Below are 27,283 nucleotides of genomic sequence, written 5' to 3' on the forward strand. Positions count from 1 at the left end.
TGGAGTCTCCTATGGGGTCGACTAAATCTAGTCCAATTTAACCACAAGAAAACACAAGTTTAGCTACTTCGAGGACACTCTTCTTAAAGCCACACTTAAAACCAGCTTGAGAGTACTGGGCGTTGACATGTCGAACGATATTCAATTTAGGGGTCATATGGAGGGAAACCGGCCACCGCTTCCAGCGCAAATTTGGCCCTACATGGAGTACTATTCAAATCTCTGGGCGGGAGCTCCCCAGTACCAGCTTATTCCACTTGACCGTGTCCAACGAAGAGCGATTCGAATCGTCAACAACCAGTCACTTTCCGAGCGGCTTGATGCTTTGGCGTTGCGAGAGATGTGAGGTTTTCTACATCTTCTACCGCTTTTGCCATGGAGAGGTTCAGTCGTCGAGGCTCACATGAGACACGAGGCTCGACGTCCGTCTATCAAGAACTGAACGCTTTTTATGGCACTTTTTGCGGCGCACCACCACATGTGGAAGTATATTCACACCAATTTAACATAGGGTCCTTCAAGATAAGAGCGTTCCAATCCCTAAAAGGCCGCACTTGCTTTTGAATGATTTTGGACACGTGACTTTAATGGTTTAAATTATTAGCTTATAACTAACAAAAAATAAGGGATAGAGGGGTTGCGACGCTAACAAAAGCAAAATTTGGTTATCCTTGGGTTCATAAATCTTAATGACACTTATGTTATTGGACATTATCGGACACGAGAATGTTAAAATATAATCATAATCGTATGGTGAAAACTTAAGGGATCATATTAGCTTCAAGTGTGATAATGATAGTTCACATTTTGTTTACGCTTTATTACTGGTTGGTTGTATCTTAATTTCAGTACCATACATATCAGTTATATTTTACGTATATATATATATATATATACGTAAATATATATATATATATATATATATATATATTAGCGGCCTGTACTAGCTACGCACGGCTGCAACACTTTATGTATTTTGGTTATAAATACAACCTATATTTGAAAGAGCATTTTAACGGTGTAAGTAGAATTTTTTCTCTTTATTATATAGAGTCGGTACGACGCAAACATATAACTAGTTTCGGTGCCCTTTATTGCTTAAAAGAAGCGAAACGAATTTTTGAGTTAGATTTGAATGTCTTACTATCCTTAGACAGTATCGCAAGTATCGCAATACAGCTACGAAATGCTACCAGCATTAAAGTTACACTGCCACGGGGCTGCTTCTTTTTAAATTTGTTTTAATTTTCTTTGTAATAATCTTTATCATTACTTTGTAGGTTATGAACATTGTAAATCCAACTTACTGATTGTCTATTCTACAGGTAATAATATTGTACTATCTAGCAAAGGAATCAAATAATTACTTATTAAGTACAATACAATAAAGTTATAATTTTAAGGTTTTATTTTTCAGGTGGACATCATTTTTAATGAGTATGTTAAGCGTTAGATTACGGCTAACTAATTGATAAGGGTAGTGAAATAAAAGATCTTCTATTAATGAAACAAATATATTTCATTATGAAATTAATGTATTCAACAAATCCATTTCAACACGTTTCAAACCATTTTTCAATTATAATAATAAGAAAAATGTGCCTTTTTTTAAAGTGCCAAATATTTATATAACACGCTAAAAAATATGGCTGCTTCTACTGAGATCATAGTTATACACAAAATTCAAAATGAGCATTCCCGCCCACTTCAGTAGCCATATTTTTTAGCAAAATTTTAATGCCTAATGGTAACACTACAACACACACATTTATTTCACATTTAGAAATTTTGTAAAGTGTTTTTGTCTTTTTTTTAATTTTAGAGATCCAAGACATTTACTATAATTTTGCACATCAATATTTAAATTAAGTATACACAATAGCAATATTAATTTAGAGGGTGTTTCATACACATACAAAAATTGAAACTATTCTAAGTTTGGACAATGGACAAGAGATTAATGGACTGTTTCATTGTAAAGATGGTATCACTAACATAAAAATCTTTAAATACCTATATAAAAAGTTAATAACTTCATGTTAAAACTATAAAACGGGCTTATTTGGTTAACAGTAATAATTATCTGAAATACACCAGTAAAAAAAATATATCATATAATATAACAATGTACTATTATACCAGTTGGTTAAAATAGTGAAAGTTCATCCATTATGTATTCGTTAAGCAACTCAATTTGATAAAAATTATGCAAACTAATTGGGTCACCTGAATACTATGGTGGAAGACAAATCACATGGCACTAGGTAGAGGTACCCTAAAAGCGTACGTCTATTAAGATTGCGAATATTCAAATCCTATAAGCATAGACTTGCATGACGACTAAAGCCATATACTTAACTGAACTGAATATCATTCCGGCTGATTCACATATAATTGCAACATATCTCGGCGTCAGACTTTTACCTTTCCTGTGCCATGGGTGGTACTTAGTATATACTCGAATAGTCAATCTTAGACAGCACGTCCTAAAGCATGTCAATTGACACTCCGACTGACTGTCAAATGGCAGTTAGTTGAAAAAATCATTAATGGGATCGGGCAACACTTATTCACAACAATACATAGAACACATCAATAAAAAAATTAACTAAAAGCTAATGGAATACGATGGGTGAACTTTCGCATAGAAAAGTGTGTTTAAAACGAACCTTGTCAACAAACTCTTTCTGTTCCTTGGAGGACTAAAGAGGTTATTATCACTATCTTTACATGAAAAATATGATTTATTTAAGAAATTGTACAATATTGATTGATCTTGGTTAACGCGGCTAACTTACATTTTTATAAGGCCATAAAACAAGTCAACAAATAATAAATTATACAGTGAGCCTTCCTATCCAAACCCAAATAAATATTATCTAACTAGCGATGTCTCGATTATTATTATATACACGGTTTTTATCAATCATTAGATTCTCATTAACAATAATGCCTAAATTCTAATGATCGATAAATACAAAATATTTATACCGACATCAATTATTACAAAATCAGTTCAATCAATGCCAGACTATGCAACCGATGAATTTGTTTGGTCATTAAAAAATTAAACATAACGAAGTTGATTGTAGAATAACTGTTCTTATCTAAACGAAATTATTGCTGTCATACATTATGTGTTACATTATCTATGGAAGCTTGATAAATAAAATGTCTCTGAACAATATCTATCACATATCATTACACATGTAGCACCACGCGGTTAATAGACCCATCTATGTAACTACACTTACCACTATTCACCTTGTAAAATATGGACATGTATAAAAATCAATACATCTGAAAAATAATTTAAGATTGGTATATAAAACGTTCTGTAGATATAAGTTTAAAATTAAATAAACTCTCTTAATGTTACACTATTGAAGTTGCGTTTGGCTTTAAATTAACAATATTTACTGCCTGTGAACGTTCTGGCCTACGTTACCTCTACCCGAAAATCAGTCTAGAATCAATCGTTGTTGTCTATGTGCAGAGACTTTGGCATTTCTACCAGTTGGACAAAGTGTAAAACGTCATCGAAATATCAGTGCAAAATCCTTGCAACGTTTTAGCTGTGTATCTCGGAACTCTATGCTCGTTAGATACTTTGTCAAACATGGTAGAGATTCGATGTGGCAAGAATGAGTTCTATACGTCAGCAAATTGATGTTACTTTCGCATTAAATCGCCACGAACAAGACGTAAGAATACAAACTTGACATTACTACGCTACACGGTCTCAACTTATAGTAATATCACAATTATAACAACAATATTACAAAATACCAAATCACCTTTGATGATTTTATGTACTTGTAAATTTCTCAAATCGACTAACATCTATCATGTCTGAGAGATATGAATCGCGAATGTTATCAACTCCTTTCTTAACCTTTACTCAAATCATAACATTCTCTGCCAATATTATGTCAATCTTCCTGTCGCTGGGTCAGGATTATTGTAAATATGGATGTTATCGGGTCAATTAAAGAGAGCATTGTAGAACCACGTTATGATAGAAAATAACAAAAGCATAATGAGGCAAAAGGTTTCTTTTTAGTAGGTAGTGTCATGTGTCAAAAATCCTTCCCGTCAAATAAGAATTGCTGCCCCATATTTATGAAGGACGGAGCTCGTTGTCCGGCTGATGTTTGCGATGAAGATGTTTTCTCGTTAGTTAATTTTGGAACGCAAAGAAAACTACTATCTGTTATCATTTGCTTGTTTTTTTAAGGTGGCGCAAGGGGTGTTAGGGAGTTTTAATAAATTTTTGAGGTTATGTAGAAACTGACATTTCTCATTTCGTTACCATTCCATTTGAAATTATTTATATAATATTTGAATTATCTGATGAGGACTTTCGCCATAACGTTTACATTGTTGATTTAATATATGTACTAACAAATAATGCCCATTAGCTCACAGTCATTGCAGCAAAAAAGATGAATTTTCTTCACCAAATCGCTCAAAATTAGAGTCTATAGACAATGCGGTCTACGTAATATATTAAAAGGAATATAAATCTTGCATTTCGTAGCGTAACAAAATATTTAGAGATCAAATATTTCGTTACAATTGAATGAAACCCGAGACCTATAGTCCGCACATCTCTTACAATCTAGTTTATCACATTTGACCTGGTAGCACATATTTACATTTGCTGTGCTCAAATATTCTTTAGAATTCGAATAAAAATAATACACGATAGTTCATAATTGTTATACACGAATAAATTTATGTAAAGAAGAGACCACACCGATTAAATACTAAAAGAGCAAAAACAACTCGAAGGCAGCCAGAAATTTCTGGTTAACAGTGGCATGTTTCTAAATCGCTTCGACATTTTAGAATAGCATAAAATATCTGTATAAAGGTCTTAGTATTACGCGTAAATTATTTTATACAAATATAGATGCTTTTTACGTTCCAGTTTCTTGTTTTGACAATGAGATTGGATGAACAGGTTACTAAGGACTAGGAGGGTTAATTGAGGACAATGAAATGCCATTAAAGTTAGTGCAGTTTTAGTATAGTGATAGCGGCCCGACCACTGATAACCAACCTAAAGTATACCTACGAGAAGCCTTTGCCCACTAAGATAAGACACTAATTTACACCACAACATCAAGTAACTACCACTGATATAATTATAAAAACAGTCAACATCAATTTTGAATACTTAATAATTTATAAATGGGTAAATATCTACATATACACAATTTTATGTTTTCGATGACACGTTTCAAGGGGTATTCCTGCGATTTTATCAAGCTACATCGATCCTAACCCGAAATATATTGTTTCTCATAGTTTCCACAAATATTACTTTCGAGTATTTCCATAATAAAAATAAAATCAGAGTATTGCTTTTCGTTTACGCTATAGATTCGATACTTAATTACTTAACATTACATCCCTCTGGCGTATTCTACTTCATAATAATATTGTGTTCGGAAATTGCATTTATTAAAACAAACCATGTAAATGAGCTAGATTAACTAAACTATTATACTGACATTTATTGGATTATTATTATATTTGTATTTTACTAAACCATATTATGAAGGCCATTGTTGAGGTTTACGTCAAAACGCCTCTATACTATTCCTGATAATTATATTTAAAAAATACTAGCCCGCATTCTATAGATCTATAATAATTCTCTTATTAATGTAATTGACAGTTTTTATACTAAGTTGGCTTGGTTTGTAAAATCGACGTAAAAACTTGCACATGCTTTATCGCGGAGTGCACCAGATATAATGCAAATATCTACCGCCATGAGTCTAGTAATTGACTGTCTGTATCCCACCCGAACGACGTACGAAAACAAAAAGATAAGATATAGACATATATTTTGAAAAATCAATTAGCATTTGTGAAGTTAGACTTTCGGACTGTAAGCCTGGCCTAACTTTCCAAGTTTGGAAACACTGTTTTGAATATAGAAAATGAGTTTTACACAGACAAATTGAACAAATTAGTACAATACTAAAACAATTCGACATCTTTTCCTAATAGACCAAATTGGAAATGTAGTAGAACAGAAATTAAAATTCTTATGCACAATATAATGTAATGAAAAACATCAAACCTATCGCTATTGGTAGAATTTACATACCATTTATTGTTTTTAAAGAAATATTCACGGATAATAGTTTTGATAAAAGCATGATTCATACAAAAGATTTATCAGATTTATTTGTATAAATAATATCACAATATTGGCAGTTAGTGTAATCTTAAAATATAATTTATTTGCGGGCGAGTATTTTTAGTTACCGAAGAAAATAATTTCTTTAAAAGTAGTAGGCATTTCTGTCATAATTGTAACTACACGGTTAAAGAAGATTATAAAAATGATGGTCGGCCAGATTGTCTACACTGCACTTGACAGCTGAGTTCAAAAACGTATTTAAGCAATAAATAATTATTTTATCTACTTCATTGTTTACTTATATGAGGTACATATTTTGGCACAGAGAGATTTCTTAAATCTATATTTAATATGAAAACGTTAATATTAATTTACTTACATAAAACATTTCGATGTTCTAAAACTTGTTGACTGGTCTTAATCATATGAAATCACAGCTTTTGCATTCTCCTACTTACCTATTCGTCACGACTACATTTTGCTAATTCCCATAGATTTGTTTTCTATCAATATTTTTGATTTAATATTATATGGCATAAACGTATCTTACACGTTACACAAAATTGTATGAATCACTGAAATTTTCGATTATATCAAGAACCTTAATATCGCTTCTAAACGGTATGCGAAAAATTTAAATATCATTAATTGAATTCGGACACGAACTAAAAGCCATATTATTGCGTTCCAGTTATGTAGTGTGACGTTAACAAAACATATAAAATATTATTCATTTGCCTTAGCAATTATTATAAATATTATCCCATTTATTATGTATAGAATAAATATCGAAAATTATCTATTAAACTATAAATAGAAGTCCGAAACGAAAACAGTCATGTAAAATCTAATTAGACCTGTTTAGATATATTTTTATGAAGGTTAAAAACGTTTTAAAAAATATTCCTATTTGCTGTTTGACTCGGTCGTTAACTATAGAGGTATGAAAAGATTGAATAAGGACGGCGCGATCGATTAACGTGCGTTGTGGACGTGTGTGGTGAGATGCTTCGAGAGATAGTCAGCTCGCGCAAAGCACTTCCCGCACGCTTCGCAGTGATAGGGTCGCTCACCCGTGTGTATACGCAGGTGACGGGTCAAATCGCTCTTTCCACCAAAAGCCCTTCCACAAAATAGACACACAAACGGACGCTCCCCAGTGTGCTTTCGTACGTGCAATTTCAAATTTTCTTTCGACCTGACGCATTTGCCACAAAAGGGGCACGCAAATCTTCTCTCCCTATCTCTTTGTCTGTCATCGTTTTGCAAAAATCCAAGGATACCTGAATGTGCACTGGATGTCTCAATTTTGCTACCGTCACCTCTCGATTCGCTTTCAGAGCTGTCCGCCATAGAGCTAATGCTGGCGAACGAAACGGGAACCCGTTTTCTTTCTTCGGGGGCAGCATCCTCATCTCTTCTAATTTCACTATCAGCACTGGAGTTTCGACAGTCAGTGGAGTCATCGACTGTAACGATTGAATCAGTGGCGCCATTGGAATCCACGGTGCTATCTTGTTCCGCATCACCTATAACTTCAATAGGCGGGCTTTTTGTGGATTCATTTCTGTTTCTCTTTTTGAGAGATAAATCCATTTCCCCACATTGTCCTATTAAGACTTCATTGGTGCTAGACACTGGTTCTTCTGGAGGGTCAGTGTTCTTAGTGTGAAGCCTCTCCAAGGTGTGATTGAGACGATGTTTTTTGAAAGATTTAAGGTATCTAAATTGCATGCCGCAGACATCACATGTAAATAACTTATCCGCCGGCAGCCTCGCTCGGTGATTTTGTTCACGATGCTTCACATAAGCGGATCTATACCTGTAACTTTGTCCGCACTGTTCACAAACGAATGGCTTATCTTCACAAGCTGTTTGCGAAGCATGTTGTAGTGCAGCGTGTCTTTCAAGTAACCAAGTTGAAGGGAAGGACGCGAGGCATACGCCGCACCTACGCCGTTCAGAATGAAGAAGGTGACGATTTTGATAAGTCATACAATCATCGCTAAGATACCTTCGGATTCGGCAAGCCTGTAACGCAAGCAGTGGCGACCACAGCGGGATGGCGGTAGGGCTGCGCGGTGGGATCGGACTAGGGATGCCAGGCGCACCGCAAGACATGTCCAAACACATCTGAAATTCGACAATTCAATATTAAGTGAAGGTACTGCTAAAGCGTTTAGGTGAAGTCATAAAAATACTTACGTAACCAATTTAAGGATTGTGGGAAGGAAGCGGATATCAAAATAAAAATATCACATAATGATTGTAGAGCTTTTATTTGTCAAAATTGTATTATTACAGCTATGATATGCTTATATTTGTTTCAAAGTTACAATGATCAACAGTGACGGGTCTATGTACTGTTAGAGAATTGACAAAACGTTACAATCCTTGACGGTATCCGATATATACTGTTAACTTTCAACAAAAACATACTTCTCACAACATATGAACTATTAATTAAAAATGTTAAGGCAAAACAGATTTATCTAATCTAAAACATCAACATGATCGTAAAATGAAACAGTTTAAGGGGAAATGTCTTAGATTTTTCTATCTGACAACAATAATTATTGTACGTTATAATAATCAAAATGACTTATAGTTATTTGCTCTTGTGCTGAAATATATAATTAATATGACTTTTTGATGAATTGAATTTAAAAAAACAATATTTAACAAGTTGCGTACAACTTCATTTTAGTTAAGCATTCATTCTGTACATAGACTGCGACTATAAGACAAATTGTACAAAACTGGTGCGTGAATAGAAAAAACTGTTCCTAAAGTCAAAATTGGTTAAAATAGCTGTAGAATTTATGGCGAAAACTAAATTACAATTAATAATCACTAAATCTAAATAAATTAGCATAAACAAATTATCAATAAACAAATTGTACCAATATACAATAATTAATACAACTACAGGAACTTAGAAAAAAATTGCAATAAGTTCTATATTTAGGTATGCCACTTAAAGTATTTGTTAAACGATATTTTACCACAATAGTTTAGAAAAATATATAAAACATCTATTTCTCTAATTGGTCATCAAAATAAATCGGTAATCAAGTTAATCAATCCGTAAGATTGGAATGCGCTATCTACGGAGGTTTAATTCAAACACAAACGCCATTTCATAATTTTGACAATTGACATACATGTAAGTTGCATATCATAACGCAACTTACAATTTTCACCATAAAATTTGTACATTTCTTCTAAGATTTATACCTACTCTATTCCGTGGTTCGCAGCCTTTATATCGAAGTCTTAAATAGGCAAGAGGCACTCTAAATATAAAACCGTGGTCACAATTCATATACTTAAACGAATCTGATGTTCGATTTAACAACACGTTACTCCGTGCATAAGTTTTTACTTGTGTAACTCCATCATAATAAATATATAATAATATTTGTGCTAACTGCGTGTGAATTTTCTTATGTAGCTTTTGATAAATGTTAAAATTTGAATAACTGCACTTAGATGTGTCTATTTCTCACACACAACAAACTGCGTAACCTATTTACATGATAAATACATAGAATTATATAACAATATAGTATTCAATAAATAGTGCCTCTGGCAGGAAACAAAATAGTACTTTAAACTGCAATCTATTATAATCTACCTCGATATTAACACGGCAAGTGTAATTTCTCATAACGCTAATATTTGTAAATTGTAAATATTCAATCTTTCTTAAAATAAGAAGAGGAACATTAATAAAGGTTTACATTATTATTTTGCATGGTAACATTCGACTCTGAAAAAAAATTACAGTGCAGCTTTTCAAATCGCAACATTATGTGTGTCTTAATTAATAAATATATAATTATGGTTATTTACGTCATCCTCTTTTACCGTCTTTACACGAGTCAACATAGATGAATATACTAGATAACACGATAGATTTTACCAACGAAAACGCAGACAGTGAATATAAATCTATCAATAGCAGAATAAATCTAAAGGGTAAATCACTAAAAAGCAACTAACAAAGTTCAGTAATAAACCCAAGTTAACTCGTGAAAGGGGAAAAACTCCGGAAATTAGCGCATCTACCAATATCTATATCTATAAATAAATAAGCATTTATCTGTGAATTTGAATTGCAATTCAAAAACAAAACACTATTTCATACAATTTTAGACTCTAAAATATTACATGAAATTATCGATACCTAAACACTGCTACGGAACGAAACGTGAAAGTGTTAAAATTTACTTCAACTTTTCAATATCGAATGCAAAAAATTTAACAATCTAAGGCTTTCGTGCACAGTATATGTAAAGTAAATTTTAGCACTTTTAAAGTACCTATGTTTGGAATGTTTATGTGGTCAACATGTATAATGTCAACTAACGCCCTAGTCAACTACATAAACAAAATTTCTGAAACAATTTAACCACTGCGCAGATATAATATACTTAATTATCCTTACCATGTGCTGGAAGAATTTCCTACACTACAATTAGCAATATCTTCCTTACTTTCAAATCTTTCCCATGAACGTAAAAGATTATAGACCGAAACTTCATGGCCACTATAAAATAGTTTGTTCGAAATTCAAAAAAGTGAGTAGCACAGATTAAAATCAAATATCATCGTGGATACTTTCGCTATTACACAATAGCCATGAAGACTGGCAACAGCGCGGTACTCTAGTTAATAACACACATAATAAAAATTGCATTTCTAAAAAGCTTAAGAGACGCGACAAATTTCGGTTTAAGTACATTTTTATGAAAAGTATAAGATCACGGTTTCTGTAGGTACGTTATTTCACTTACTGTCTAAATATTTCTCTCAGTTAACTGTTAAATGAGATCCAAGTCACAATATCAAAGTAGTCCAGACGATAACTTAATGGGGAGGCTCATAAAGCGGAAGGCAAAAAAATTGTATTATGAAGAATTCTTAAATGTCATGTATACGACATATCTTAGGCAATTCTCAAGATGTGCGAGTTTTGTTAGGTTTCTGTCTCCCTCTTTGTATGTGTTCGCTTGCTGGCATCGAAAATAACTACTTCCTGAGATCACAATGAAACTCCCAGATATTATATTTCCTACTTTAATATATATCACAGACCTTTACTTAAATAATCATAATACTTTCAATGTCCTAATCTACCCTAAAAGATTAAAATGCTTATATCCGAAAGGAAATAACGATATAATTTAAAAATTCAGTATCCTAATAATTTTTTATCCCTACTTTATAATCAGATGTAAATGATATGTTTATCTAAAATTGTAGATCATACATATGCATTGCTTATTAGATGCGTCATTAACTAAGAGTACCGTAAAAATAATTTGGTGGCCTAAAAAAACACTCGCAAATTGTGTGCTGTATCACGACAACGTCTTAAATTTGTCAACATATAAATGATGAATAAAAGAGAAAAATATCGACCCACAGATCGCAAACCATAGACGTGATCTGATATGACAAAATTTATGTACAGGCAAATGCTTGTCGCGTGACAGCCATATTTCTAAGTTACTTTGACGTAAGAGACGTCAACTAAGACTTTCTATGGCTTCATAACCAATCATAAAACAGTTGAATAAATATTTTCTTCAAGATTTCGTCGTGATGAAGCAGATTTAACATATAAAATCAAAGCTTTATGAGTATTACAGTGAATTGATCGAATCAAATGAGGACTATTTTACAGGAGTAATCAACAACATTTACAGCTATGGTTTGTGCAAAAAAATAATTCTGGTATTTATATATTATGAAACGAATATAATCCGTAAAATATCCCTGTATTAGACTCTGTTTATTTCCTTGAACACAGCTATTGTGAAGAGTTTCAAATGCGTACGAATAGATGTATGAGTGAGTTTGCACTATATCCTATATACCACAAACCATTTACTAACTACGACATTTGAAACATTCTACAAAAATAATTATAAGACGTTTATCCTGTATGAAAATAGAATTAAGTTTATTGATGGAAGCTACGCCTTTTGACCTCCATGTCACTATTTAAAACGATTTCTGAAAGCGCCATTATGTTAGTGTTGCCATGCCATAAATGTAGATTTTTATTTCATTGTAACATCTTCAATGGCAGTAGTCTATAATGGCCTAGTACACATCAGTATTTAACACTATATTTCTAGATTTGTGAATGGAAAATGTTCATGAAAAACTACTATTAGGATATAATATTGCAAAGGGAAAGGAAGAAAAAAGGCTTAATGGGATTACCTAATTTGCGTATTTGTGGTTTTAAGATACGTCATGAGCCTTATTAGATAATTTTGCCAAGTACTTTTACATTCCATATTTCCTTAATTAGCTATCAACTGAGTGGTTAACATTTATGTAGTCAGAGTAGATATCATGAAGCAAAAGGCGTAGCATTCGGGTTGAACTGAAACGGTGCTTAAAGCTTTGATTCCCATGATCACACATCCAAAAATCTCCCCAATTTAAACTACTGAAGCATATTCTCATAACCTATCAATAGTAATAAATTTCCTAAAAATCCGATTATATGTATCAAACTATATATATTTACATTTTATATGTCTTAGTATTGCTTTTGAATTACCTCTGGGGAGCGTGCGTCAAGACATAGAAATTTATAAACTTCAAATCCCTATTTAATCTATACTATAGTGAGTGCATTTTCATATCTCTAAAATTATTAAAGCACTCGCAATCAATCTTTAATTTGGTTTATAAAATTAAATCTGGTTAGTACTACTGACTGTAACAACGCATGTCCCTATGATTTTCAAACAATCATTTACAATTTCGCATTAATTTTAATAATTTATCATAACAACAAAACGATTTCAAAATATAATATTAATTTTATGAAAAACAAGCAAAGAAATCGGTGAATATGATATAGTTTCACTTTAAATTATTACTTTACTACCTAACTTTGGCTATGCCATCTAAGGGACTGTAAATCAGTTACCAGTTTCTATATAAGGCGTAAAGAAAGCACCTAATAGTCAAAATATCTATAAAGCGAACGGAAATCATTTAAGATTTTACGAGAAGAACGGAAAATTTGTGTTAATTTTATCTATAAGTGTAATATCAAATATTATTTATATCATTCAGATCACAGTTGCGGCGTTTAAATCACATTCTTATTTACTTACAATATATTGTCCTCGATATATCCAACTTTCACTATACCTCGAATATTAACTAAATTTGCACACTCGACGGTGTCATACTCATTGATGTGGGCTCTCCTCTTCCGTGTCGACCGGACTCGGCGACAGAAACTTCCTAGCGTACTTTGGATAGTGAGTCTTTTCATGCGCCTTCAATATTGTGGACCGCGAGAACGTTTTACCGCACAGGACGCATCGAAACGGACGCTCTCCTGAAAATCGAACACGGCTATAACACTCGAATGAACGAGATAAACGGACTAACATAGGTAGCTAACTGTTACCTGTGTGCACTCGACAATGGTCCTTCATATGATGCCTTAATTTAAACGCCTTGCCGCAAAATTCACATTTAAATGGCCGATCTCCTGTATGTACGGGGAGATGTGCTATAAGTGACGACACGTCGGGAAAGCTTTTGCCGCAAAACTTGCACAGGACCACGTTTCCAGGCTCCACGGGTCCTATATCCAGATCGATGGGTGTTTCTTCAGTCGGCATGCTCAAATACGTCGGTTCACTAAACTGTCCTATCATTGGCAGCCCCAACGGCCGGCCCAAAATGGCGTCCCGGTATTTTAACGTGTCTAACGTGTGCGTGGTCAGTATGTGGCGGGTCAATTTGCTCTGGTGTGGGAAGGCCGCGCCGCAATGTATGCATGGATAAGCCCTCTCTCCCTCCTCAATTCTCCCCCTACCGGGCCCCTCATACTCCTGCAACGACAAAAAGAACATCAACTTCTTTGTCTCTTGTTTCGTTGTATGGACCAAACATGTGCAATATCTCTACCACTACATTCTAATTCGAGATGCAGTCTCTTTATTATTTCACTATCTAAATAAGAAGTTGACGCTCATTTTTGCCCAAAAATGTGCAGGAGTGAACCCGGTAGCCGGACGCGTAATGCCTTGTTGTAAGCAACGCGCGCGCGCACAACGCTCGGATTCGCAATAACGATATGCAATAAATGGCCAAATTTAAATAAAAAAGTTGCCCAAAATATATAAATCCAAAACAAAACGAATGAATATAAAAATGATGGCCAACAAAATGAAGGTCAACTTCTTGACAGCAAGGCATAGTATTCCATGTTTAAATAGCGCAGCACAGTAAGCATGCAATTATTACAAAAATAATTAAGACATATCTACTTATTCACAGTAATGAGCCGAAGAAATGATATGTAAAGTTTAATGATTTTTGTAAATTTAAGCAAAATCTGATTGTTCAATAAACAAATTTCTGTTAGCCTGCCTCAAAATATGTGCGTAAATTATAATTACTAACCTCATTTACCCAAACAGTTTAAAACCTTTTTAGACATAAACAAACATTTAATTTTTGTTTACCTCAAATGGAACTTTGATAAACTTAAAAAAAAATACCACCTAATTTAAGTAGTATTTGAGACTTTAAATATGGTCAAAAACTAATCAAGCATGAGAACTGAATAAATTTAAGAAATTTGGGCTTTGCTCAGCTATCATGCAGTTATGCTGCAAACATCAACCAAAATTATGCTTAGATAATATATGGTGCAGCTTTTACAGAATTATAAAGTATAAGAAAATAAATAAGATAGAAAAGAAGCCAATAGCTTATATTTTTACACAACTATATACAAATTACTACCACAACCATAAAACTCTAATCTTAACCATCAAATAATCCATGAAAGATTTGGATGTTTCACATATTATGTGGTCATTATGATGTTTAAGATTAGAAAAGAATAGCAAAAAACTTACCGATTCATGCTGCAGTCGATAATCTGAAGCTGAAGGTTCTCCACCACCCTTGTCTTCATTACTTCGGTCCCAATCTACTTCTTTCTTCAATGACTGGAAGTTATTAAATTGTAATTAATATTAATTCTACAAGGTTTTTTACAAGTACTTTAAATAGAAAATAAAAAGGAATGCTGACATATCTTTTTGACTACAATATAATTACAGTTTTATTTATCATGATTTTTAAAATGTCAATAAATTAAGAATAATGATCTTAATAGTAAAAATTATGCATTTAAAATTTACCTTAAGTTTTGACTTATGCCATAACAATAAATTAATAAATTATACATATATAAACTGCTCAATATAATTAAATATATTTTACAAATTCAATTTGAACGAAATTAAATATTTTTATCTGACTAATAACACAACTATAATACCATAATCACATTTATTTCATTAACTGAGTTTTAGGATGAGTTGTAAGGGCTTTGTAGTTTGAATATTTATTAAATTAAGATTTTGCTCACTAATGGTACTTGTTGAACAGGTGGCAGCCCAGATGGTCCAGCAATGGGCTCATTTCTTGGACTTGGCAAGGATGTGTGAGAATGGAGCGGCAGCCCTGGATGTGGCAATGTATTTAGGACACTCAATCTCTGTTCAACAGGTGAATATCTTGAAGCCAGGCTGCTGTGACTATTTATTGTCATGTTAATACCTGAAAAATAGTTGTTTAATATAGGTAAATTTGCAATTCATGAATCAATAAGGAATGATAATAAATCAGGTATGTATGTTAACAACACTTGAATGTTTTGTCACTTTCTTTATAGGTTTGTAGTAGAGAAATCAATTTAAGTAGTATGTCTGTACCTATATAGATACATTATAATATGTTAGATAGCAATTTCAATAACTTATGTAGTATCAGTTCTCACTACAATGTTAAATTAATTGGATATTTAGGTATTTCGATGCTCGTCGTCCTGCTATTATGGGACATTTAAAAATACTTACATTAAGGTGTAATATTGTTTAGATTAATGTTTCTTTTTCACTTTGATTAATTTAGACATGCTTAGATTAGAAAGGGATTTGTTTTTTGGCCTTTCTGTAAGAAGCTGTGTAGAGTTTCCAAAATCTAACCACAACCAGAAATCCATTATCCTGATATTTATTTTTACTTTTATATTATTCATACTAATTTTATTATAAAACTACAAATTAAAATTTCGATCTTCGAACACTTAAGGCCAGGTATTACGAATTCGGTAATCGGTTGACAGCTTGACACTGATAGTGATACTGACACTGACATATTTCAATGGTATGGTACGTTCGATTGTTCTTTATTATGTCTTGTGCTAAAATGTCACTATCTACCTGTATAAATAAATAATAAAGACAAGAAATTTGGAGTCATCCAAACATTCGTCAATCCATCCATGATGATTGGATAAACAACATATTGCATATTTATAAAAATGACCAATATAAACAGAAACTAATGTATAGATAATTTTATATATTCCTATATTTTCGAAGTATGAATATCTATACATCAATTGTCTTACCAATACTTTCACTTGCTCCGTTTGATCGTATTGAAACCGAGTCATCTTCTGGTGACAACGATCTCATAGGTTCGTCCGGGGGTTCATCTTTAAGTATCGGGGGATGCGTAGGCGTCAATGTTTCAACGGATGATTCCGTTCTAAATCTACGCACAGATAGCAGAGGAGATATTCTAGGAGGTGAAGTCTCAGGTCCCTCTCTGGCATCGCGTAACTCTCGCAACTCACGAGACTCCCTTCCGTCTCGTATTTCTCTATGGTCCCGGGTCTCTCTTGATTCCCGGGGTTCTCTATCTCTCATTAACTCGCGGGACTCTCGTTCCTTTTCCCCCCTCGATTCCCGCAAATCTCTGGGTTCAAGTATACCTCTACTTTCTCGTATGTCTTTTTCTCTTTCTCGGGGTTCTTTTATATCGTGTCTCTCATCTTTATCGCGAGATTCTCTTTCATGCAGTCTGTCCTGCGACTCGGTACATTCGCTTGTATTTTGTGCTGTAGATTCCTCCATCGGTTCCGAAACATTCCTAGCGTCCACACCCGCAGCACTTAATGTAGTCATCTCAGCTAATCCTTTTACCTGAAATTATACAATAGTTTGCTTCAAACTCTTATATATATATTCATCTACATTCTACATACAAGTAACAATATCACAAATAACGAAATTATCTTGTGTGTTATAATGGTTATAAAGGAACAGAAGAAGAGAAACATACCTGAAGGCTCTCAGCAGTTTTGAGGAGAGCAGGGAGTTGGCAATACTGGACGTTGACCTCGCCCTTATACATGAAGTCGACGAGTGTTCGGAGTTCTTCCAAACCTACGTCCTTAAGGATCACTATAGGATGGCGCGAAGGATGATCCACGAATAGCGAACGGAAATACGATGAACAAGCAGACAGTACCACCTGGAACAGTTAAAAATGGTTTTTCTGTATTTTATAACAACTTTTACAAAATTGTCCTATTTTTGTATAGTTTGCATGTATCAAATGCTCCTCATTTACGATCCACAAAATAACTATTTCCATAAAAATAATGTGAACATATTTTTTTAATTTGATGTTAACATTACATGATTTTTTCACATATAATTTAGTAAAATTTTATTTAGTGTGCACAATACTAATAATTATATATTCCTAACATAAACATGTATCTATTATACCTATTTGAAGATCTCAGTATTACGTCAGCATTCTGCAACGCAGCATGAAGGACACATAGTGCATTACGTGTATCTTCATGTCATAGCAACTGCCAATAGTGGTATATTTTAGGATGAAATAATTCAGCTATGTAAATGCTGCCTAAATCTTAAATTTTAACAAGCACTTGTAAGTTATAATGAAACTGGTTGATTTAATTTCTAGCTTTAATCTGACTTATTCAATAAGTCCGGTATCAATGTCAAGAAACTAAAAAAATATCCGGTTATATAAAATATCTCTAAGAACTATATTATAAAGTACCTCAATCACTGCCTTATAAAAGTTTCTTCACCATGTCAGGACCAGCAAACTGACCTTAGAGTTTTATTAGAGTAGGCTGTCAACCACGCTACTTACCTTATGAGCCCGTATGGAGGCACCCTCTGAGCACGCGAGTGTGACGTCCACTAAGCTTTCGTCTTGCAACAACTGGCTGAATACTCCCAGCAGGTTGCTCTGATGATTGTTCCACCTCAGGCAATAGTGCTCACTTCCCATGTCTGAGCTAGCTCCCTCCGCTGAAATTGAGATTTTTTTCTTAATTTTCATGACTTTTGCTAAATATCGTTAGGATTCTGCAGAATCAGCATTCTAAGCGAAATAGTAACCCTTCGTCTGCCGTAGGTTTTCGTTATATCATGATTCTTTTTTTGTAAAACTACAGACTATACCATTACCACGACTCTTAGTAAATACTATGCATACAATTTAATTATTTTAACGTCATATTCCCTTAAAAGTAAAATTAAGGCAAAATTCACTGTAACTTTAATATTATCCGAAGAAGTAATTTCTCTTTTAGTTTATTTTAAATACCTTAATTCTATTTATTTTTCAAATCGCGTTTCGTGTTGAAATCGCGGATTTTTTACAAAGGGATTCTTTATTCTAAGTGTACAATTAGGAGTTCCTCGTATGGCAAAGGTAAAAAAACATGTTTTAATAGACAAAAGTCACCTACATAAATCAGAGACCAATACTCACGGCTGTACTGCCTCTTAGGTTTTTAACGAATGCTTTTACATATCTGTTTCCACTATTGCAAGGTTCTTTGTAGCATAAGTAAAGGTAAAAATATTTATTTTGTAACCAACACATTTCTTAAGATACACGCGTAACTGCAGGTAAAACTTAGTAATCAAAAGGGGCATCGTGACTAAATAATCTCTCAGTTGATAACATTTTTTATTACTTTGTAACATAATACAACAAATTATAGTATAATGAAATAAGTATTTCAATTTTTTTAAATAATGATAATTTAAATATAGAAGAGATACCGAAATCTTAATGAAACCGATTGAGTCTTTTCAAATCAAATATCGGGTAGGTCGGATATAGTATTAATAATTTTCAGGAGTTTGTTCTACTTGGAGCTTATATATCGCTGACTACGTAAGTCCATGTCTATCGTTTGCTGTAAAGAACTTGCAACGTTGTATATAGATATTGTTATTAATTTGACATCCCTTAAAGTTATTATATTGATTTGTACTCACGTAAACCAAAGAGAATATTGTGCTTGTGCTTGCCTATTTATGAATACATTACTCTTTCAATAAAAAAACTTTTTTGATAAATTCCGAGACCATAATATTTATTAAGGTTATTTATTTTTTTAGATTGCAATTATTATCATGTAGCAAAATTTAATCAAATTTTAATTATTTAAACGCAAAGCAAATAGTAAAGCGTAAGTTAATCTTTTAAATAGGTATGCCATACATTGCACCGTACACTGAATTCAATTGTTATCAGCTGGGACCTATTTCCTGCCTGAGTAACGACTTGGATTGATAATAATCATACGTTGGCATTAGTCAGGTAAATAAACCGCCTCCACACTTACGCCTCTTGGTATAAATTTAAATCAAGAGGAACATGGTTCGTTTTTAAAGAGTTATTTAAAAAATAGTAATTACATGTTACATGCCACTTGTACGTGAACAAACCTAATAAATTTTTAATTAATATAAACCAATGTGATAATGTGAACCTAAGAAAATGAAAATGTACAATGTTTTCCGCTGTTTCAGTTTATGAATAAAAAATTGATTAAAAGTCATAACCGTAAGTATATCAAATAGCGTTCACGCACAAACCATACAAGTCTACATTTTCTTTATAATTTAAATGAATAATTATTTTATATTAAGCAGTCTCATTGATATTCAAAAAATGATTAACCATCCATGGCCAAACTGCAATCGTCATGCAATAATATTTTTGAAATAAACTATTCTTATCTAATCAGTTTACCTACTTTTTTCATAAATGGATTGAGGCACTTTGAAAATAATATGCCATTTTCGCGAGATAAATATAGTCGCGACGAGTTGTATTTAAATGTGTGCGAATACGCGTGCGGCCGCGACGCAGTCAAGATCAAGGGCACGCGATTGCGCAAGAGTTGGCTGTCGCACCGCACTGCAACCCAGTGTGATGTCATCGGGCGTCTGCTTCCCCCCGCTCCTCATCTATTATGCTCGTTTCTGAAAGGCCGCGAACGCGGAACATTCTATTTTTATTTTTGAACATATAGGCATATGCCTATTTTGTCGCTATATTGTTGCTTTTGTCTCATATTTAGTTAAATGATCGACGGATTTTTTGAATAGACTTACTAATTGTTTACAGTAGGCACGCAAGAAATTGTTTTAATTTTCGAATAAAAAAAGAACCATTCTTTTATTATTACAGTAATCGTGTCGTGTTTATAAGATCATACAATTTGGTTTATCCTCTAATTACGTTGAAGTAATTTTGATAAATTATATGTTATTTTAACTCCTACTGAGGAATATATACATATCATAAGATATATGCATAGACGTAACTATCGAGTTGCTGTCGAAGTATTATTTTTAAGTGTGATAATGGCACTAACATTTTAATTTTCAGTGCAAATGTACATTTTGTAGTTTTATCAAGTTGTGCAAAAAATAAGACCTTCCTATCAAGGATGTCTGAAGTTTAGTTATTTAGGTACGTAGATTGATTTAAACATTATGTATTCATGTACCTATACACTTTTTAACATTTATTAATTATTAACATTAATAATAAAAAAACAGTAACGGGAAATAATATTGTGTTTATAGTCGTACTGTATAATCAGCATGAACCGGATTCGAGATAAGATTTTGCACTTTTAAGTTTCTTTGAAAAGCAATGAATTTTACTTATTTTACGGATCTTGTATATAAGGTTTCTACCCGCCGCGTGCTTGAATAAATGTACATAAAACGAATATATTAAGTAAATTAAATGTGTTTTAATAGCAGATAAAATAATTAGTGAACTCACAAAATATTGCCACAATAAAAAAATTGCGAACGTTAGTTTATACGCAAAAACTATTTTAATTCACCTAACCAGTTTGTCGTTGGAATCCACAAAATACAAGTGTAACTGCTGTATGAAATTTTCAAAATTAGAACTCATATTTAGCGGAAAGAGGAAAATAAAGTGTGATGGTGATTACTAAAGAACATGGTTACTAAACTAGATGTCTGCATGACCTTCGTCACACAATAGTGACGCTAACGTGCATTATATGTGTAAGGGTGTGGACATAATAAACCTTACAGGATATTTAAATAAGACGCCACATCATTAAAAAGCTTTATGATTATATAAGATCCAGGCGTCTGGCATCGTAATAGACATTTAGTTTTTTTTTATTTTATGAATTTATTTGGGAAATACATATACAATTCTAATGGTAAAATATTTTTTTACAAACATAAATACAAATTTTATAAAATATTCATCTATGACTGACTAAAATGACAATTGACAGATGTCAATTAGAGCATAAAGGTGATGGTTACTTTATCCCTTTATAGTTGAACCAGTTCAATAAAAAAATATTAGAACAAATAAATATGAATCTACAGGCTAATTTACCGATATTACTTATTAATAGGAATAGTTAATGTTGAACTATATACTAATTATGATAATTATACTCCACCGCAAATTAGAAATCTCAGTAGTCTTTAGTTGTGCGATCGTTAAGTCCGCAATCCGAAATTCTAAATTCAAATATACCGGTTATAAACAATTTAATAATTTATGTATTAAAATAACTATTACGAAGAGCAAACGCAAATTCCACTTCCGCAAGGTCATTGTAGCATTGCTTCAATCTTTGGTGATTGCAGTTTGCATATCGCTTTGAACTAATCGTCTTAGGGACTTTCCACACAAGAGTTGGATGTCTTTCATTAAAGGTCATTGTCAATAGCTACTGAATTTATAATTAGAGTTATCACTTCTTTGAAGCTTCTTAGAGTATAAAACGATGCGTGTTATATTATACAAACAAATATACAGCAGAATAAATAGCATTTACAAATAAAAAGATGTACAAATTATATATATGCAGTAGATTTAGCACTATGTATGATGTAGTAAACTTGAATAAATAAATAAAATTATATATCTTATAAATAATTCTACCTCAAAAACTCTCATTTAACCCTCATTCTTCACCTATTTCTATTTCTCAACACATTCGTATAATCTGTGGTTTAATACTTAAAGAAACATTTGTCGACTTCTCGGGAAATGCATTTTCACTCGAACACAATTATATATTGCAGAATAACACATCGATATAAATGTGCTACAAAAGCCGTAGGCCGTAGCACCCTTCGAAAATTGCAATTTCAGTGCACAAATGCAAAAGTATGAACATCGCCTAACCTTACACGCGTAATACCGTGCACACTGCGTGGGGATCAAGGTCGTGCGAAATAACACACACCACATATTCGCAATGTATATCTTTGAACAGTTGCCTACCGATTGGTTATCTACGTAACTCGTTAGATGGACTTCCGGCTGCGCCTAAACGCTTCGTTTTCCGTGATTTTAAATGAAAAAGTTTGTTGTTGTTATAACATAATTGGGGGAAAAAACAGGAGTCTTTTTGCTACATACCACAGACAAGTGTTACGAATTTATTAAAAAAAATCCACTTGTTGCTAGTCCGACGTCTTCCACAATCAGCTTTTAATTAACTATACTTTATTGTGTGTTATAAAGAGTAAATAACACTAGCCTTTTCGTTTTATATATTTATTTCCTGTACTGTATTGTGTGCAATAAAGTATATGAATAAGTAAATAAGCGTGCTGAGTATCTCCTTTGTAAATGCCACTAATTTATGTGAGACATAAATTTGTATATAAATAAACGTTGCTAGTTACAATGTCATACAAGTCAATACAAAAATCGTGGACTTGTGAGAATAATTAAAAATACCGTGTAAATTTTATCAGTCTGCGAAACGTTAAATAATTAATACATTTACGAAATGTCTACTAGATAAGGATTAAAATTCTCTGGGAATACAATTTTAGCCGTTTTTTTTATATTTGTGGTAAATTCGACATCGTGACGTTTATTTAAATTTTAAAAATATACTAATATTAATATTATTATAACATAAAAAAACTCAACAAACTCATAATAAAAATGTAAACTATTTTGAAATAGGCGAGCCGTCGTAAATAACAATTAATCATACAAATACGCATCACGTCTTATTATTCTTACAGATTTGCAATTGATAAGCTTAATAAGTGTAGAAATACTACTTATAAACGATACGTGGTATGAGTTATTTAATTTATTATTATAACTAAGGAAATTGATTACAAATTGAATAGTACTCAAATATTTCCAGACCAGTTACAGTACAATACGAGGGCGCATTATTACTATTTTTTGTAATCTTTAATTATCAATTATTTCCATTTAAAAAAATCTGTGGCGCTACAACCTTTTTTAGGTCTGGGCCTCAGATTTATGTATCTGTTTCATGATCATATGTTAATCTAATAGGCAAGTAGGTCGACATTTTGGGTCTAAGGTAAGCCGTATTCCTCACGATCGTTTCCTTCACCATTCGAGCAAATGTGAAATGTGCACATAGAAATAAAGTCTATTGGTACACAGTCGGGGATCGAACGTCCTCAGAGATGAGAGTCGCACGCTGAAGCCACTAGGCCAACGGTGCTCACAAAATTAATTTATTAAAAATTATGTCATTGGTTGTCCATATATACAAAAAGTTTGAAATAGACTAATAAATTTAAAATAACATTCTGATCAGTTTTTATTTTTATATAAATCCGTTAACGGGTATAACGCAAATTCGTATATTAACATAACTCCATATCTCGAGTACTTTTCAGCAATCTTGATGTCTGACCACCCCACAAAGTCAACAGTTAACTTGGATATTATGATGAGAATAGAATATTGCCATATTATGCCAAAGAAATGTATTGTTTGTGTACCCTTATCGTAGGAACTATTGGATCAAATTAGAAGTACTTTTCGTGTTGTATATTCCATTTATAAGAATTACTATTGACTATAATATATAATATCCTAGTGGACTCCCGAGATCATTTTTTAAAGTTTTTTTTAATAATGAGACTTTTGTGAAGGTCTTTTTATAAACATTATATTAATATTTCTCTTGTTACTTATCATGAATTTTGAACGTAATTGTTCGCGATATTAATAATACCTAAAGAGGTATCATAGTTCTTATATAAATGTGTAATAAAATAATGATCAAATATTAGGCATTGGGATTGTAAGTATTAGCGGATAAAACAGCAAATTTGCACTATTATTATACATTTATAGTGTGTCTTGTATTTCGATTATTACCGGATCCCATAATTCTAATAAAATTATGTTATAGATACATTTTTGTAACATAAAAGAAATTGTATTTTTGCGTAAATGTATTTGTGGTTTTAAGTGTACACGCGCGGGTGGAGCGTTGCGCCTACGCTGAATTTTTGCACGAAAGCTATCGCCAACATCGGGATAGCAGTAATAAATTCACTATTATTGTTTGGAAAACCATATGAAATCTGGGCGTGACAACTGGCAATGCTCGATTTATGCACGTTACTTTAATAAATGGGCCTGTAAAATTGATTATCTTACATTATGCGGATCGCGTCAATAAATTGACGTCACTACTATTGTACTTTTACACCGTTTAACAAATATTTATTGTACTATTGTATAAAAGTATTTAATAAGTTACTTAAGAATTGAGTCATGTAAGTTGCTAATTAAAATTTAATTTTCTACACTATTTACAACACGTATGGAAACAAAAATATCAATTTAACATTTGCAGCAACTGCCGACTTACCGCGTTATTTCGTTTGCGACATCAGTGCTATCTGTAGCACTGATGTCGCACACTTTATTTTCTTTAGAATCCAAAAATAGAACCTACCTTATCTAAGTTAAGACATTTTTATTTCTCTTCTCACAGTGGTTGCCTGAAAGAGATCGCTCGAAAGCGATAAGGCCGCCAGTCCTTTTAATTTAACCATGTTACATTTTTATATTATAATGCAACGAAGTGTTAATAAATAAATAGAAATTCTAATTCCAATCAATGATATCCTAAGAATCGAGAGGGCTATTCTGTAAAATTTGGAAGACTAATGTTACTACTAGTTATAATATAAAGAATCGAGTACACCAAAATAATAAGAGCCTCGTGGGTATTTCCAAAAACTAATAACAAAAAGTTCAATTGCTAAGATGAGGTCGTCGTCCGCTTCGTTCTCTTTCAAACTAGTAGTGTACGTACGTCATATGATATTATCCACCAAATCTCTGTTATACTTGACGTCACAGAGATGACATTTATTTTCCATTTGAAAAATCATAAGATACGACAAACTTAATATCTTATAAATCACTTTCGGAAAATAATAAATAACCGGTGGCGCTACAACCTTTTATAGCCTGTGATTTCTATATCTGTTTCATAATCATTTGTTTTCTCTAGTAGGCTAGTAGGAGATCCGACATAAGGCATGTAGTTTCCTTACAATATTTTTTAGTACGAGCGAGTGTTAAGTGCGCCCATTCATGGTCCATTGGTACAAATACAAATAGTCAAGGTTCAAAGCTACGGGCGAAATAAAATCGACTACGAGAAATATTTTATATAATTTTTAAATTAAAGACTAAATCAAGTATTATGTTGTATGTGGCATTATTTCCGATCCAATACGACTTTGGGGCCTTCTAGAAGAGAACGTACCAGTACTTAAAAGACCGGCAACGGCATCGCGAGTCCTCTGACATTGAGAGACATTGAGAGAGGGCACTCATACCACTTAATATCAGGAGAACCTCCTGTCGATTACCCATGTTCTATAAAACATAAACTGCGTTAGATCTAAGGTAAATTACTAGAAATGTTAGCAGACAATTCCATATCTAAAAATTTGGTAAGACGGGTTTTTGGGAATCCCGTTTTATAAGGATTAAATTAAGTGTGAATTAATTTTTTGTACTATTGAAGCCAATTTAAAAAAAAATGCTGTGCAAGAGGTGAGTTATCTGCTTTATTAGATGCATAATTGGAAACTAGCGTTATTATACATGTTAAGCAAGTATTTGTTCATATGAGAAATATAATATAACTATAAACTAAGGACATAAGTGTTTCTAAAGTCCCCTAGGCCAGTTTTTGTAGACAAAAAAATTCTCAAGGTCAGACGAAGTCAGACACAAAAAAAGCTTGTTTACCGAGTAATTTTTGGGTTTAATTTATCTCAAATCTTTGAGCCGATGCATAATATGTTGGTATAGCAGTCGTGACTCGTGACACACAAAAGATGTTTTTACACAGATAGCTTAACGTCGTCGTGGTAACCAGACGCATACTTTAATAGTTTTTATATTGCATACAAACTTATAGTCTAAGGTATCTTTAGTACACTTTAGTACAGGACTTTACTGTAGTGCAATCAACGGTCGAACGAAGCGTGCTATGTAAATAATATAGAAATTCTCGTTTTTATCTGTTATATATTAATTATTTAACTGATAAAACTGTGGTAAACTTGCGCTACTAAATACAATATAAAATGTTTAGTCGTAAACTATTGTTCTTAATCGCATCCGGCTTAGCAATTATTTATAATATTGTCTTCAACAATAAGTGTTATACACGTGTTTTTTAACAACTTTGTAAATATTTTAATTATCAATTATTATATTATGCAAGATTGCTGCTTGATTGCTTTTAACGGCAAAGGCAATACTTTGTTTTTACTGTTACTATTACGCGTATAATGATTATTATTCCGGAATCTACATAGTCTACGTTACGTAAGCACTACTATGGCAAGATTCGGTACAAGAATGCAAGTTATAGCCACCACATTTCAAAATTATATACGTTTTTGATATACAAGACTCAGAGTAGTTAGGTTACCTATGAAAGAAAAAAACAAAAGATCAACAAGACAAATATCATGACGTAAAGGGTTGTAGCGTCACTGGATCATTACTTTCATATGTCGGGCCACCTGTGATAATCCTTCCTGATGTGAATGAGAGAAAGTATTTTTCGGTACCTGATAT

At 32.7% G+C, this 27,283-nt stretch overlaps 1 protein-coding gene and 1 long non-coding RNA gene across 9 annotated transcripts in view; one reads left to right on the forward strand and one right to left on the reverse strand.

Annotated features, from left to right (window-relative positions):
- Positions 1-1,520: 1,520 nt before the first annotated feature.
- The window catches only part of LOC123709616 (oocyte zinc finger protein XlCOF22-like), a 30,071-nt gene continuing 4,308 nt past the window's right edge, over positions 1,521-27,283 (reverse strand). For 4 of the 8 annotated variants that reach the window (XM_045661072.1, XM_045661097.1, XM_045661080.1 and 1 more), the window contains exons 2-7: positions 18,209-18,369; positions 17,357-17,548; positions 16,641-17,217; positions 15,594-15,784; positions 15,076-15,168; positions 1,521-8,293 (exon numbers count right to left, since the gene is read on the reverse strand). In XM_045661072.1, the coding sequence (XP_045517028.1) occupies positions 7,136-8,293; positions 15,076-15,168; positions 15,594-15,784; positions 16,641-17,217; positions 17,357-17,548; positions 18,209-18,349 (2,352 nt within the window). In that variant the 5' untranslated portion in view covers positions 18,350-18,369 and the 3' untranslated portion in view covers positions 1,521-7,135. Of the gene's footprint in view, positions 8,294-11,866; positions 13,539-13,610; positions 14,041-15,075; positions 15,169-15,593; positions 15,785-16,083; positions 16,303-16,640; positions 17,218-17,356; positions 17,549-18,208; positions 18,401-20,114; positions 20,172-27,283 lie in introns of those variants that run through there. The other 4 variants (XM_045661106.1, XM_045661114.1, XM_045661062.1 and 1 more) reach the window with 4 other exon arrangements.
- On the forward strand, positions 11,748-17,465 carry LOC123709656. The gene is made up of 3 exons (XR_006753747.1): positions 11,748-11,879; positions 15,614-15,733; positions 17,335-17,465. It is a non-coding gene; the product is annotated as an uncharacterized LOC123709656 (long non-coding RNA).

Source organism: Pieris brassicae, chromosome 1, assembly GCF_905147105.1.
Source record: "Pieris brassicae chromosome 1, ilPieBrab1.1, whole genome shotgun sequence".
NCBI classification, from domain to species: Eukaryota; Metazoa; Arthropoda; class Insecta; order Lepidoptera; family Pieridae; genus Pieris; species Pieris brassicae.